The sequence below is a fragment of the Eumetopias jubatus genome, unplaced genomic scaffold (genome assembly GCF_037043125.1).
Source record: "Eumetopias jubatus isolate StellerSeaLion01/CBP00866 unplaced genomic scaffold, mEumJub1_p1.0 scaffold_6, whole genome shotgun sequence".
NCBI classification, from domain to species: domain Eukaryota; kingdom Metazoa; phylum Chordata; class Mammalia; order Carnivora; family Otariidae; genus Eumetopias; species Eumetopias jubatus.
Window position 1 is genome coordinate 51,745,005 of NW_028274812.1, and position 16,344 is coordinate 51,761,348.

Genomic DNA, 16,344 nt, shown 5'->3' on the forward strand with positions numbered 1-16,344 from the left:
CTCCTTGCCGATGTTGTGGATTCCTGCTGCCTACCCCAGCAGTTGTTTAAGACTGAGAAGGTGGGAAAGAGGGGAAGGGTGGGGGTGGGGGGTGGGGGAAATAACTGAAGGAGATTAAGGGTGCACTTACCTTGATGAGCACTGAGAAATCTCAAAGATTTGAGAATTCAACACAATTTTAAATGTCACATGACCTTATTTCAACTTTATCAAAATCCTTAATTTTGATAGATTATACATTTCAGCTTCAAAATAAAAAAATATATATATTATTTTCTAACCCTTCAAGAAAAATCACATATAAATGCTTTATAGTATGGCAGAAGTGAAATTATAGTTGCCAGATTAAAAAAAAAACATGATACCCAGTTATATTTGAATTTCAGATAAAAGAATAATTTCTATGTGTGGTACAAAAATTATTTGTTATCTGAAATTCAAATATAACTGGAAGCCACATTCTTACTTTTTAAGTCTGGCAACCCTACCTGAAGTGAGCTTATTAGCAGGAAAAATTAATTACGCATTCAACTCCAGAATCTGGGAAAAAAGCACAAAAAAACCCAAAAGAATGTAGAAAGGAGAATAAAGGCAAAAATTAACAAAATAGGAAAAGAATACAAAATAAAAACAGTAAACCTAATTTCAAAAAATGAAAAGTTGGTCCACTGGCAAGTGTAATAAAATAGGCCAACTTCTAACAAGTCTAACTAGGTAAAAAGAAGAAGCAAATAACATTTGAAACAAAAATGGGTATATAATCAAATTTTAAAAACAGGGTTGTTTTAAATTATAGGAACTTTATACTAATAAATTTTAAAGTCAAGATAAAAAGGATTTTCAAAATACGAATTACTAAAATTTGTTTAGGAAGAACTATAAAAGCTGAACAAACAAAAAAGATAGAGGGGAATTACAAATCATTTCTAATATACCTTTGTTGATTAGATAATTCCTGTGTTGCTTAAAATCTTCCACATAGGGGCACCTGAGTGGCTCAGTTGGTTAAGCATCAGATTCTTGATTTCAGCTCAGGTCATGATCTCAGGGTCATGAGATCAAGTTCCGCATCACATGATACTCAAAGCAGAGTCTGCTTGGGATTCTCTTTCTCCCTCTCCTGCCGCCCCTCCCCCCACTTACACTCTCTAAATAAATAAATAAATAAAATCTTTAAAAAAAAGTCTTCCACATCATAAAAAAATAGCAATACTTCCCTGCTCATTTTTGGAATTTGCGTAACTCTCATATAAAAATTGAACAAGAGTGGTGCAAGAAAAGTATAGATTTGTCTCATGTTTGCACCTTTACAGAAAGTTGTTCGTTATATCTTGTTTGGGGGGAATAAAAGAGGCTTGTTGTAGAATAATCTTGCAGAGTATTATCCCATTGGTATTTTTAAAAATACTGTGTCTATCCCTAAATATGTGTCTATTTTTATATGTATATTGGTAGGATATACTTTGGAAAAGGGTCTGGAAGTGTACACATAAAATTGTTGAGTGTTTTAAAGACATACTGTTATGGAGTAGACATTATTCAAGATGTGAACTCAGAGGGATTTGAGAAACTGATGTTTTAATAATTAAATTAGTACAAGAACTGGACTTTTGTGGATTGTTTTAAAGATATCTTGTTATGGCTTCAATATTACTCAAGATGCATTATTTTAATTTACTTTTACTTAATTTTTAGTCTTACATCAAAATACTTTTAATACTGTTCTCCAAACTGAATAATATTTGTAGAATGAAGATAGAATTAAGGAGAAGAGAAGGCTCTTGGGAGATACAAAGCACTTTTGTCCAGTGTTTCTCAAAGAAAACTTCATCCTACAACCAGGCAGCATAGATGAAGCAGCTAAATATCGAGAAAAAATCTACTACTTTTCAAGTCCTGAAGCTAAAGAGAAGTTTCTGGAGCATCCCGAGGAGTACGTGGCTCATAAAGAACCATTAAAGGTGAAAACAATATTCCTAGCCAATCCTAATGATTCCTCCTGAGTGCTTTTTCAAGGACTTACTGCCAACATTCATCGTTTTACTTAATAGTGAAGTCCCCAATCTGATATAACAATATGGTGAAAATATCTAAGTTCCAAGAGCAACTTTTTGGAATATAAAGTAAAATAATTATCTTTTTTGATTTCTGCAATAATGACTTGTTTCAAACCAACACATACTATCTGTCTTTTTAGCTGAAGTAAAAAGACACAGCTACATTTATTGCTTGCTACATTAAGAGCCAGATGTGTAAGTGGGCAATTTCACAGGAACAGAAAATAGAATAATGGTTGCAAGGAGCTTGGGGGTAGGCAGGGAAGAGAATGGAGTTATTGTTTAATGGGTACAAGATTTCAGTGTGGGATGATGAAAAAGTTCTGGAAATGGATAGTGGTGATGGTTGCACAACATTGTGAATGTACTTATTGCCATTGATTTATACGCTTAAAAATGGTTAAAATGCATATACTCAAAACTACTGAATTGTATACATTAAAAGGGTGGATTTTATGGTATTTAAATATACCATCTCAATAAATAAATACTTGAACTTAAACTGAAAAAATGGTTAAAATGGTAAATTTTATGTGATGTATATTTTACTACCATAATAAAAGAACACATGGTGGCAGTATTTTATCCATTTCAAAAATAAAGCACACACATAAATGCACCAGCTTTAGACAAGAACCTTCATTTTTTTTTATTTCACTTTCACCCTCTTCCACATAGATATATATTCTTTCCAGTGTATATAATATTTTATAATCTACTTTTTCACTTAACATTATATCAATGAAAGCTTATATATTTCTACATAGACCTCATGATGCTTCATCATTTTGATGTACCATTTTAACATCTAATTGTTAGACATTTTTCACAGTATTTTCATAGTGTGATTTGTCATTGTGGATATGAAATAGTACTTAGGAAATCTTTGGGCACGTTATGCTTTGTTTCTCTTGAATTATTTTATTAGTATAATTCCCTAGCATGGGATTACAAGATCAAAATATACAAATCACAATACATTGTCACTTATACTTTCAAGAACACCAATGCCTTTTTTTTTTTTTTGCCTGATGATGTAGGCTCCACACCCAACCTGGGGCTTGAACTCACAACCCTGAGGTCAACGGTTGCATGTTCTACTGACTGAGCCAGCCAGTGCCCCTAATTCCAATGCTTTCTTAAACAGAACATATAGAACACAATTTAAATGCTTCTGAATAATTTGGGCTGTTTTCATGAACTTCAATTTTTATATGGTGCCCAGGAGGACTACTAAAATATGTGTACGGTTGTGCCTTCTGACACTGTTGGTGTTGTGAAGTGATAATTCAGTTTTAGGGAGAGCAATTAATAAGACTTCTGTTTTCTAAAGATTTTATTTATTTATTTAATTGACAGAGACAGCGAGAAAGGGAACACAAGCAGGGGGAGTGGGAGAGGGAGAAGCAGGCTTCCCGCCGAGCAGGCAGCCCGATGCAGGGCTCTATCCCAGGACCCTGGGATCATGACCTGAGATGAAGGCAGTCGCTTAACCGACTGAGCCACCCAGGTGCCCCATGCCTTATGTTTTCTAAATTACTCAAAACTTCCTTGTCTTCACTCTCCTCCTACCCTACCTCTCCCCAACCCACCCCCTGTGGCAGGCTCCTCCAGTAAGAATATGCCTTATTGGCCCCCATGGTTCTGGCAAAACCACCTGTGGAAGACAATTAGCGGAAAAATGGGGCATTTTTCATATTCAGTTTGAAGAATTTCTTCAAGAGAAACTAATGCTCAAAACCGAAAAGAAAATTGGAACTGAATTTGAAGAAGATTCTGATGAAGAACAGTTTACAAAACAAGAACTTGAAGAACTTGCAATTCAGGCCAAAGTCAAGATTGAAGAAGAAAATACAAGGAAGCCGGTAGTAATATTAATACTCTCTTTGCAGATAATTATGCTTACTGGTATTAATTTTGGGAAATAGAATATAAGCAGTATAAACCTAAAGTTTCTAAGAAGAAGAAAAAAAAATTACCCCCCATATGTCATCCTCCCCATTTGTTAAATACATATCTTACTGCTCATCTAGAATACAAAATGCTAAGTTTTGCATGACTCCAATAAAAATCTAAAAAGCTTTCCCTGACAAGACTGTTGCTTAACATTTATTAGGGACTCTGTTATTTGATATGTCTGACCTACACTATAAGGTTTTCCTTTACTGTGTTCTCTGTTTTCTATCAAATATAAAAATCTGCCCCAGCACCAGCAGAGATCTCAAAATATTAAATTCTGATGATGCATTGTAAGACATTTTATATATTTCTTAGATGATTTCTTTCTGGGATTGTAAAGAGGAAGTTCTTAATTCTACATTTTTAACCATTTCTGATATAGTTAGACCCTTTTCTTCTCAAATGCTCCCTTGTAAATGAACCCAGGTATAGATTATATTCCAGAAGACTGCCTGGCTGGCCCATCCTTTAATTAGGATCTAGGTTGAAGAATTATAAGATAAATGACAGAAATTAGTTAAGCCTTATGGGTGTGTAATGTAGATTGAATAATTTCTTAGCAAAAAGTGATAACAGATATCCTGAGGCCATGTTTGAAAATCAGCCATGCTAATCACTAGTAACTCCTCTTAGCTATAATACATAATTTAGTATTTTAAGTCATACTAAATATTGATTTAAAGAAAAAAGTTCAAGTTTTAAAGTGTTAACAAGCAGCAGTATTAAAAATGACCTAAGAAGAAAAGGTCTTATCCTAATCAACTATGTAATAGAGTATTATTTATTAATACAGAGTTAAAATTTTTTTTTGTTTTCAGCCTCCAGATGTGCAATTTACAGAAGAAGAAGAAGCAATCAGATTAAATCTAATGGAAAATCAGCCATTGCCTCCCGAAATTCTTGAAACAATTCTTTCTGAGTGGTGGCTTAAGGAACCAATACGGTATCTTATTTTATATAGAATTATACAATTATTGACTTTTGTTTGCTTTATTCTTAAAAGTTAAAAATGTAATCCAGCATAAATTTAAGATTTTTCTTTTACTCATAAACTAGTGATTCTACACATTAAAAACAGCTGAGGAATCAATTTAAAAATACTGATGCCAGGACACCTGGGTGGCTCAGACGGTTAAGTATCCAACTCTTGTTTTCGGCTCAGACCATGATCCCAGGGTCCTGGGATCGAGTCCCGCATCGGGCTCCCTGCTCAGCAGGGAGTCTGCTTCTTCCTCTTCTTCCTACTTGTGTTCTGTCTCACTATCTCTCTCTCTCTCAAATAAATAAATAAAATATTTTAAAAAAATACTGATGCCAGGGGCCCCCCTCCCCAAAACAACTGAATCAAAATTTTTAGAAGTGTGAGGTTGAGACCCAAGCATTTGTATTTTTGAGAGTTCCCCAGGTGATTCTACTGTGTAGTTGTGGTTGAGTATCCATATTCTAAATCCATGTACACTAATGATGGGCTGGACTCTTTTTCTTGGAGCCTTTCAATAATTACAGTTAAGACCACTTAATAACTGTCCACAGTGTTATCTTTCTTAAAAGCCAAGAACAAGCCTGACCTCAGACAGGACTGAGAAATTTCAGACTCTCCACGCCATCAGAGTTTAAAACTTCGCCACAATTTCCTAATCAGAATTGTATTTTTGAGAGCTCCCCAGGTGATTCTACTGTGTAGTCGGGGTTGAGTATCCATATTCTAAATCCATGTACACTAATGATGGGATTAACTTACTTAATCCTTACAAGTATCCAATGGAACAGAAACTTTTATTATCTCACTTTGGAGATAAAGAAACTATATTATAGAGAATTCAAATAACTGGCCAGTCCCAGTGCTCCTCTGGGCACTCTTTTTCACCTAGTCCATGGCCTAAATGAGTGAGTGAGGTTATTGGTCATCAACTTTAACTTTAATTTCCTGTTGCCTAAATTGGCTCAATAGTTGTGGTAAACTTAAGCAGGTTGACTGCAAAAATGTAGTCATGGGAGCCATCTGGGTGGCTCCGTCAGTTAAGCACAACTCTTGATTTTGGCTCAGGTCATGATCTTAGTGTCATGGGATCGAGCCCTGCATCAGGCTCTGTGCTTAGGATGGGGTCTGCTTGTCCTCTCCCTCTGCCCTTTCCCCTGCTCATGCTCTCTCTCTCTCTCAAATAAATAAATCTTAAAAAAAAAAAAAAACAGCAACAAAAAACCAATGTAGTCATGGGTTGTTCTTCATTAATTTAGCTCCTGACCTCACACCATACATTAAATTAAAAAAAAAAAAGCATATGAATTGAAGAATTAAAAGTAAAAAAGTGAGGGGCGCCTGGATGGCTCAGTCGGTTGGGTGTCTGCCTTCAGTTCGGGTCATGGTCTCAGGGTCCTGGGATTGAGCCCAGCGTTGGGCTCCCTGCTCAGCGGGGAGTCTGTTTCTCCCTCTTCCCCTGCTTGTGCTCTCTCTCTCCAAAGAAAAAAAAAAGAGTAAAAAGTGAAATTGTAAAAAGCCTAAATAAAATAGCTAAGTATTATGCAACCATTAAAATGAAGAATTTGTAATAGCGTGAGCAATGTTATTATATAACATTAAGTTTAAAAAGATACAAAGTTATTTATAATATAATAGCAAGATGACACATAAGGAACAAGCTGGAAAGAAACAAAACAAAATGTCAGTAATCTCTAGGATATGAGATTATAGATAATCTTGCCCTTTTTCATGTTTTTCTCTATTTTCCAATTTTTCTAAAGTAAGATTTGATGCTTTTATAATCAGGGAAAAAAATCAACACATTTTTAAAGGGCTATTGCATGAGTCCTGGAGAGATATAATACAATATCTATATCTATATAGATGTAGATATATAAGATATAATAAGGTGAACTAAGGTATAATGGTAGAAATGGAAATGTGGGTACAGAAGAGGACATGCCAGGGTTTAGCTCTTATATGTGAGAAGCAAGAGGGGGTTGGGGGGGCAGTCCAAGTGTCTCTGAAGTTTGGCACCTGAATACCAGTGAGTCAGAAGCAAGAGCAGTGTGGAAGGGTAACAATGAGTCTGATTTTTGACAGTATGATGCATATAAAATTCCTGAAGGGCACATCAATGAAGAAACTAAGCAGCTTTATGAAAATTCTGAATTGAAACCCAAAAGAGAAGTTGGGTATAGAGGTAGAGATTTAGAAGTCATTGACAAAAAAGGGACAGCTGGAACAGTAGGGATGAAATCGTTCCTCACAGAAAAGACTATGCTGAAGGCATCTCTAAAGAAAAAGGCATACATTTTACAGCCAAAATATAAAAATTTGCCCACTTAATATGATTGGAAATATTTTAAAATGTCAAATAAGACCTCAAACTGTCAAATCTTCATAAAAGTCCTATGAGGAAGAAAACATATGTTTAAATATAAATACCTAAAACAAGCCAAATTTTAGATAAACAGGATAAATTCTCATTCAAAAGGGAACCAATATTGAGTCTTTCAAATAAATAAAACCAAGTTCATAAAGCCTGTTAATAATAAAAATGTAGTCACATTCCAGTTATTTTTCTGATCCTTATAGTCTCATCATACCTGGGCAAGTTTTATAATTCTATTTGAACATAATCATCTTACACATATGAGCCAGTATGCATACATTAGTAATTGTCATTGATCATAAGGGAATCCAGGGAAGAGGGTACAAACTGTTTCCTGAAAGGAAGTATCACTAGAAGAAAAACTATGCAAAGGTAGATTCCCACAAGTGGTGGGCTGGCCAAACCCACCTTTACATAATGGTGACACAGTCATAAGGCTGGGCATTCCTCCCAAGAAGAGAACTTATTTTCTCTTAATTTTTCATCAAATACTAAGACTAAATTTAAGAGAATTTATCTATAATATAAATGTAAGTATAAAATATTATCATTTTAATCTAATTCAATACATTTGGGAGAAGACACACCATGTTTACACAAGTAGAAATATTACAAGAAATAAAAGATACCACAGTAAACTTTTAAAACTATTCATTGCACATCTTATATAAAGTTGTGATTTATTAATATTTTTTCATTTTAAATCAATATTTATAATATTTTAAGCAAATAAATTATGAAATTTCTACCAAGTTCCACAGGTTTTATATTAGATGGTTTCCCACGATATCCTGAGGAGGCTCTGTTTCTGAGGGAATGCGGATTTTTCCCAGATGCTGCTGTTTTTATACAAGTTGATGATCAAGATATTTCTGATCGACTCCTTCCTTCCCAAATTGAAAAGTGGAAACAGAAACAAAAGAAAAAATTAGAAAGGAAAAAACTCATCAAAGAATTGAAGGCAAAAATCAAGGTATGTATCCAGTAAAAAAATATGGGAATAAATTTGTTCAGCATCTATTCAAATTATAATGGTCTTTACAAAAATGTAGTTTTCTGATTTTAATAATAAGTCAATATGAAAACACTTTTAATCAAATATTAATATTATTTATAATTAAATATTTAAAAATTATTTGAGGCCTATGTGATTTGCAATACATTAATGCTTTTCTCTCCAAGGCAAATAAAATTAAAGATAGTGGTAGCACTAACGTATCCCTATACCAGACATAGGAGCAAAGTGGGAGAGGCAACATAAAGAATTAAACTTTTCAGTGGCTTTTTCACTAGTTCCTGGAATGATGACACCATCAAGATCCAGGTATTAGTTTAGGACATCTTTTCTAAAACTGAAATCTGAGGAGTATTACATAAAATGTTCAAAAGTGTCATACATAGGGAATCCAGCAATTCCACTTCTAGGAACCTATCTAACAGAAATGAAAGCAGATCCACATAAAGATTTATATATGAATGTTCATAACAGCATTATTCATAACAGCCAAAAAGTGAAAACCACACAATATCCATCAACTGATGAATGGATAAATGAAATGTGGTAGATAGGGTACCCTGGGATCCCACCCAAGATGGTGATATAAGAACCTCCTGAATTCATCTCCTCCCACACACACAGCTACACATGAAGCAATTCCCTCTGAAAGAAATCCAGAAACTAGCTGAGCAACCCGTACACATTGGACAAACGAGAAAATACCTGTATCACCCACATCAAAACAGTTGCTGCCTGAGAGTCCAGCTTCCAATCTGTCTATGCAGTGGGTGATCCTCCCCTTTGGGACACTGACAGGTTGTGGCACATGCTTAACGACTGGGAGCCAATGAGAACAAAGAAAATAGCTTGGGCAATCACAAAGGTTTGAGAGACAGCCAAAAACTCAGTCCAGGCTGATTGATAAGGTTCATCTCCTACACAAGACTACTCTGAAGACTAGGAGTTGTGGCTTCTTTACCTAATGTGCAGAAACCAACACAAAGTCAAAGAAAATGAAGAAAGAGATGAGGAATATGTTTCAAACAAAAACTCCAGAAATAGACCTTGCTGAAACAAAGATAAGTGATTTATCTGATAAAGAGTTCAAAATAATGTTCATAAGATGCTCACAGTGTCAGGAGAACAATGCATAAACAAAGTAAGAATTTCAAGAAAGAGATAGAAAATATAAGAAAGTACCAAAGAGAAATCACAGAGCTGAAGAATACAATAACTGAACTGAAAAAATTCAATAGAGAGGTTCAATAGCAGACTAAACACATAGATGAATGGAACAGAACAGAGAGCACAGAAATAACCTCATGCCTATATTGTCAATTAATTTACAAGAAAGAAGCCAAAGATACATGATGGAGGACGGATAGTCTCTTCAGTAAGTGCTGGGAAAATTGGACTGCTACATGCAAAAGAATGAAACTGGGCCCTCTATCCTATACTATCCATAAAAATCAACTCAAAATGGATTAAAAACTTGAACATAAGACCTGAAACCATAAAACTTCTAAAAGAAAACTTAGGGGTAACCTCCTTGACATTGGTCTTGGCAATTATTTTTTTAGATTTGACACCAAAAGCAAAAGTCACCAAATGGGGACTACATCAGACTAAAAGGCTTTTGCACAACAAAGGAAGCCATCAAGGAAATGAAAAGTTATTCTACTGGGTGAGAGAAAATATTTGCAAATCATATCTGATTTGCATCTGATTAGGGGTTAAAATCCACAAAATATGAAGAACTTATACAACTCAATAGCAAAAAAAAAAATCTGATTAAAAAATACATTAAAAATCTGAAAAAAATTCAGAGGTTCTGAATAGATATTTTTCCAAAGAAAACATACAAATCGTTAGTAGGTACATGAAAAAGTGCGGTATCGCTAATCATCAGGGAAATGCAAATCAAAACCACAATGAGATATCGCTTTACACTTGTTAGAATGTCTGTCATCGAAAGACAAGAGGTAACAAATGTTGGCTGGACTGTGGAGAAAAGGAAATCCTTTGCACTTTTGGTGGGAATGTAAACTGGTGCAACCACTGAGGAAAATAGTATGGAAGTTTCTCAAAAATTTTAAAATACAACTACCATATGATCCAGCAATCCTACTTCTGGGTATATATCCAAAGGAAATGAGAACAGGATATGGAAGGGACATCTGCACACTCGTGTTCATTGCAGCAGCATTTACAATAGCCAAAATATGGAAGCAACATGTCAATGGATGAATGGATAAAAAAGATGTTGTGCTTATGTGTACAGTGGGACATTATTCAGCCATGAGAAAGAAGAAAATCCTGCCTTTTGCAACATGGGTGGACCCTGAGGATATTAAGCTCAGTGAAATTAACCAGGCAGGGAAAGACAAATAGTACATGGCATCATTTGTATGTGGAATCTAAAGAAAATTCAAACTCATAGAAACAGAGAATAGAAAAGTGGTTGCTAGGGACTGAGGGGTGGGGAAAGTAGGGAGAAGGTGGTAAAAGGGACAAACTTTCAGCTAAAACGAATAAGATCTGAGGATCTAATGTATAACATGGTGACTATATTTGATAACATCATACTGTATAATCAAAATTTGTTAAGAGAATAGAACTTAAATGTTGTCACCAAAAAAAAAAAAGGATAAATATTGAGGTGTTGGGTGTGTTCATTAATTAAATGGAAGGAGTCCTTTCACAGTGTATATCTATATCAAATCGTCACAAGATACACTTTAAATAACTTACAATTTTATAAAGCTGGATGAATGAATAAATGTGTGCTATATCCATAAAATGGATACCATTCAGTATTTAAAAAGAACAAACTATTGATAACACTCTACGACATGGATGAAAATCATTATGCTTAATGGAAGAAGCCAGGTTAAAAAAAAATAGTACATACTATATGTTTCATTCCATTTATAAGACATGTCCTGAAAGGGCAAATCTATAGATCTAGACTAAGGCACAAAGATTGAGACTTTCAAATCTGGATCTAGGAAGACAAAGATGGGACATGAGAGCAGTGTTAAATAATGTGAAGCGCTTTCATGCTGAAGAGAGCTTGTAGGTGTTCCAAATGGCCACAGGGAAGGAACTATTATTGGTAGGAGGAAGGTACAGGGAGATGTATTTTGTTATTAGTAAGAGTTTCCAAAAACAAAACAAAACAAAAAAACAAAACCAAGATTGGAAGCATTGAGCTATTTGTCAATAAAAAAGCTAATCAATTAACTCCAACTCTGAGAGATACTATGACTTAAATTATTTAATACGTTATCAGGCTGTATTTTATTAGTATGATAAAAGATTATCAAACATTTTCAACAAATTGCTTCCAAGTATTTCCCTATTTCTCCATGTATATAATCTACCTCTTTACCAAAGCAACCAAATAAATAATAAATTCGAAAAGGTGTTCTAACGTTTGTACAAAGAATGGCTGCCCCCACGTGCTCTTTATCCCTCTGGAGGGAAATAGCTAATGAGAAGTTCCAGAGGTACAGGATGAAGTAGCATAATTACCACCATCATGAGCTTTTCTGGAAAGTTTACCATCCTTTCCTCCAAATGCCAATCCCACTTTGGGAAAAAATATATATACTAATACATAAAAAGTAATTTTATTATCCATTAAAATGTTTAAATGTCTCTTTCTATAACAGGATGATATGATTTCTAAAAGAAGGGCTGAACTTCTAGCAGAGAAAGAAAAAAGACATAAAGGGGAGGTAAGTAAATAAAATGGTTGCTTTTTTTAAAAAAGGCAGAATATCCATAATATAATATTTATATATTCTATATATTTTTACATATCAACAGTATAAAATAAAAAGAGGCCTAGAATGCCTTGAAGGAAGTACACAGAGTTCATGTTTGAGTAGTAAGATTATATATCACTTTTTTCTTTATATTTTTTGATATTCCATAATTGTTTACAGTGACCCTTCATTATTTTTATAATCAGGAGAATGAACATTTTTAAAAGAAGGAAAACCACTAAAGAAGTTTAAATAATCAAATTCAAAATATAATACTACATTAAACTACACTTCTTTTGGATTTTCATTTTTGCCTTTCACACTTGCTGCTCGTGCCCCAGGGAGATAGTCTGGGAGTCTGGGATTGAGGTCTAGATAGGGAGTCTGTGAAGCTGTGCTGGACCTAAAATAAAGATTATGTCGAGATAAAGAATGGAACGAGGCAGAGCCTCTGAACTCTCAGACTTATATGTTGTGCAGGACACTCAGTACAAGCTCCTTTTCTCTATCTGCTGATTTTTCAAAAAGATAAACCTTGAAGATCGTGGATTTTGTTTTGTTTGGAGAGGAGCTGTTCCCGAAATGACCTAGCTGACACCAGTGCTATAGCCAAGCTCACTCAAGGGTGCAGAATTTAAAGAGGAGGTGTGACGAGACGAGAACTAGGTGTGCTAGTTCTAAGAGGTTACCTGAGGCTCATATTTATACAGTCAGCTTACAAGTAAATCCCTGTAACCAAGGCAAACAATAAGATGGTTCCTGCCTTCTGCCATTTCCTTCTGGCCTAAAGCACCCTGTACCATCTTTTCAAAACTGACTCTCCTGTGATCTGATTTCCAACCATATAAAAACATTCAACCCAACAAGGGGAAGGAGAGACGAGGAATCCAGGAAATAGGACTTGCTGTGTGTGGAACCATGTCTCCCCCTGGTATGGATGTGCTGGACCTAAGTACAGAGGACTGCTGACACGGAGCAACCGTAACTGGGGGTCAAAACATTGCAGAATAGGGGCCAGAACAATTGTTTCTTTGTCCAAACAAAGTATCTACAACCAAAAGTAGATCTAAAACCATTAGACTGAGAACATTCTGGCACCATCTAAGGAACAAGAACCCTCCATTATTTGCCTTAATCTTCACTTATCCATTCAGCCCGTCAGCCGGTCTGTCAGCAAACCTTAACTGAGCACTCACTGCATGCCTGACACTATTCAGACACTGGGGGTTCAGCCATGAACAAAATTGAAAGAAGTTTCTGGCCTCATTCTACTGTTCATTCCTTGAACAAGCAACGTTCTGAAATTCTACTCTGTTCAAGGAGTCATGCTGATGTTTAGGATTAAAAACAAAAACAAAAACAAAAACAATCCAGACATCCTAACCTGGGCTCAACCATAGTTACTACCTTTAGCCCTTGGGAATCCCAAGTGGTCCCCTTAAGAATCACCTCATAGGGGTACCTGGGTGGCTCAGTCGTTAAGCATCTGCCTTCGGCTCAAGTCATGATCTCAGGGTCCTGGGATCAAGTCCCTCATCGGGCTCCCTGCTCAGCTGGGAGCCTGCTTCTCCCTCTCCCTCTGCTGCTCCCCCTGCTTGCATGTTCTCTCTCTCTCTCTCTCTGTCAAATAAATAAATGAAATCTTAAAATCACCCCACATGTCTCAGCAGGATACTACCAAAAAAGTCCGGACTTTGGGGTTGAGCTGACCTAAACTGGTATCCTTTCTCAGTACTTGCTGACTTTGTTCACTCCTGGCTCCCTGGTGCCTCACATAGTAGGCACTCAACAGTTGTTTTGTTGCTGTTGTATAACTTTGAGCAAGTTTCTTAATCTCTCTAAACCTAGATTTTTTTGTAAAATGGAAAAAAATTAATAATATCTAGTTTCCTGAATTAATAATACTTTAATTTCTCCCTCTTTGCTATTTTTTAGTTAAACCTCCTTTTTCTCAAGAGAATCAGTTTTCAGGATAAATTTTAAATGTTCTTAATTTATAATTTTAATATTTGTTAGCATTAGAATGGTGGGATTTCTTACTATTTTTTGTTTAAAAATTCAATATTCTAGCTTATAAATTAAGTAGGTTTTTGTAAGTTAGCTCTCCTAAGACTTAGTCTTTTACAAAATTGGCTATGTATCCCCACACAATAAATTTATACAAACTGGGAAGACAATTCCTGAAATTTTTGATGAATCAAAGATGAAAACTATGTATTGATTTTTTTTAACTCCTTTGATGAGAATTTTATGTTATGTCCTGCTACTGCCTCAGACAAAGAAAGACTAAACAAAATGTAGCATCTCAAGGATCACATAGTGTGATTGCTATAGTCAGTTAATGTGACACCCTGACTCAAATCCATTCTGACTCTACATAGACCCTGGAGCTTGCTTTCATGAACAGAACCAGTGGCCTTTTCATCATTTGCCTTTTGTATAGAATGTGCAGCTCCATGACTCACCTTTTCACAACTAATTGGGGAACCGTATGCAAATAAAGCCCCTCCCAGGTTTGTCTTCTCCTCCTTAACAAAAATCATTGCCCTCACTGTCCGAATTTTTTGCAGCAGGTAACACATTTTTAACATTAGAAATTACTTCAGTCTCAAGGGGACTGCTTACATTAATTTTGTAGGAAAATGTCGCCATCTTGTGGAATTTTAGTCTCCAAGTGTGCCTAAAGAATAATCTATAAATCAACCACCTTGTATAGAGATTTAGTTTGCATACTTTCCAACTCCTCAGAGGCCTTGCTTCTACTCCTGGTCCTCGCTCCAGAATCTTGGCTCTCTTCCTGTTCACTGGCTCCTTCTCTGGTGCCTCAGTCTCTTCTATCAAACTGTGGGTAGCCACAGACAAGAGAAAGCCAGAAAGAGCCAGGACAGGGAGCCAGACCACAAATCAGCAGAATTGTGAGGGACTACATCCAGGTGAATAGTTAATAGAGGTAAATACCATGAGTACAATGGGAAGCCAAAGTCAGGGTCCAAATGAGGGTTGAAACAAGGTTCAGGACCAAGCAGCTGGACAAGACCATCCCTGAGGCCTTCTAGGAGGAAGGCAGAGTGTATAAGCCCAAAGGTCTATGTGCAGAGAGCTCTGTGGGATGGAACAGAAAACAAAGGTGTGTATGGGGTGTACAGGTTGGGGATTGAGTTTTTTAAGTTTTTATTTAAGTTCCAGTTAGTTAACATACAGTGTAATATCAGTTTTAAATGTACAATGTAGTGATTGAACACATCCATACAACACCCGGTGCTCATCACAACAAGTGCACTCCTTAATCCCTCCCCATCACCTGTTTCACCCATCTCCCCCATCACCTCCCTTGGATTGAGTGTTCAGGCTTGAAAAACAAATAGTTTGGAATAGTGTCTCAAAAAGTCCATATTTGGAAAACAACCAGGTGTAGTAAGGAAATCTAGGGTCTGCTTAACATGCGTCTGTATTGGGAAGCCTCAGAACTCTGACAAGTCTTGCACCTCTCCTCTTTCCATTTCTTCTCTAGTTGTAAGCATTCCGAGTATAATCTCCGTCACCCTCCTGACATAAACTTCTACTCAGCTGTAGCCCTGCTCCTCCCTTCCCCTACTGACAGAAAGTTATGAGAGAGCTTACCCCAGATCTAGTCCTATTTCTCAGAGACCGTGAATTTTGTTTTCTGTTTGTTGTCTTTATTTTCTCTTTTCCCTTTCCAGCCATCTCTGGGATTGTTTGATGTATTTTAGAAATCCATTTTATTTATCTATTGGCTTTTTAGTTATACCTCTATGTATCTTTTTTTAGTGGTTGCTCTCGATTACATATACATCCTTAACTTTTCCCACTCTACTTAGAGTCAATATCATTCCATGTAATATCCTAGAAACCTATGACTGTAGAAGTCAATTTACACCCGCCCACACTCCACCAACACCCTTTATGCTCTAGTTATTTGTTTTACAACCAAATATATTACAAACTCCATAAGAAAAAAATTATAGTTTTAAACCGTCATATGTATTTTAAAAATTTTAAGAGGAAAAGTCTTTTACATTTATCCAGATATTTACCATTTCTGTTGCTCTTCATTCATTCCTGTGGTGTGATGGAAACCAGAGGGATGAGAAGAATGTGGTCATTTGATTGTTTTCCTGTATGATTTTTCTTGATTGTTTTCATGATCTTGACTTTTCAATAGTTTGATTATGATATGCCTACAT

General features: G+C 35.7%; 1 protein-coding gene across 1 annotated transcript in view; it reads left to right on the forward strand.

Annotated features, from left to right (window-relative positions):
* The window catches only part of AK9 (adenylate kinase 9), a 126,763-nt gene that overhangs the window by 76,083 nt on the left and 34,336 nt on the right, over positions 1-16,344 (forward strand). The window contains exons 24-28 of the mRNA XM_088024266.1: positions 1,749-1,961; positions 3,662-3,925; positions 4,835-4,959; positions 8,126-8,345; positions 12,044-12,109. Coding sequence (XP_087880392.1) covers positions 1,749-1,961; positions 3,662-3,925; positions 4,835-4,959; positions 8,126-8,345; positions 12,044-12,109 — 888 coding nt within the window. The remainder of the gene's footprint in view (positions 1-1,748; positions 1,962-3,661; positions 3,926-4,834; positions 4,960-8,125; positions 8,346-12,043; positions 12,110-16,344) is intronic.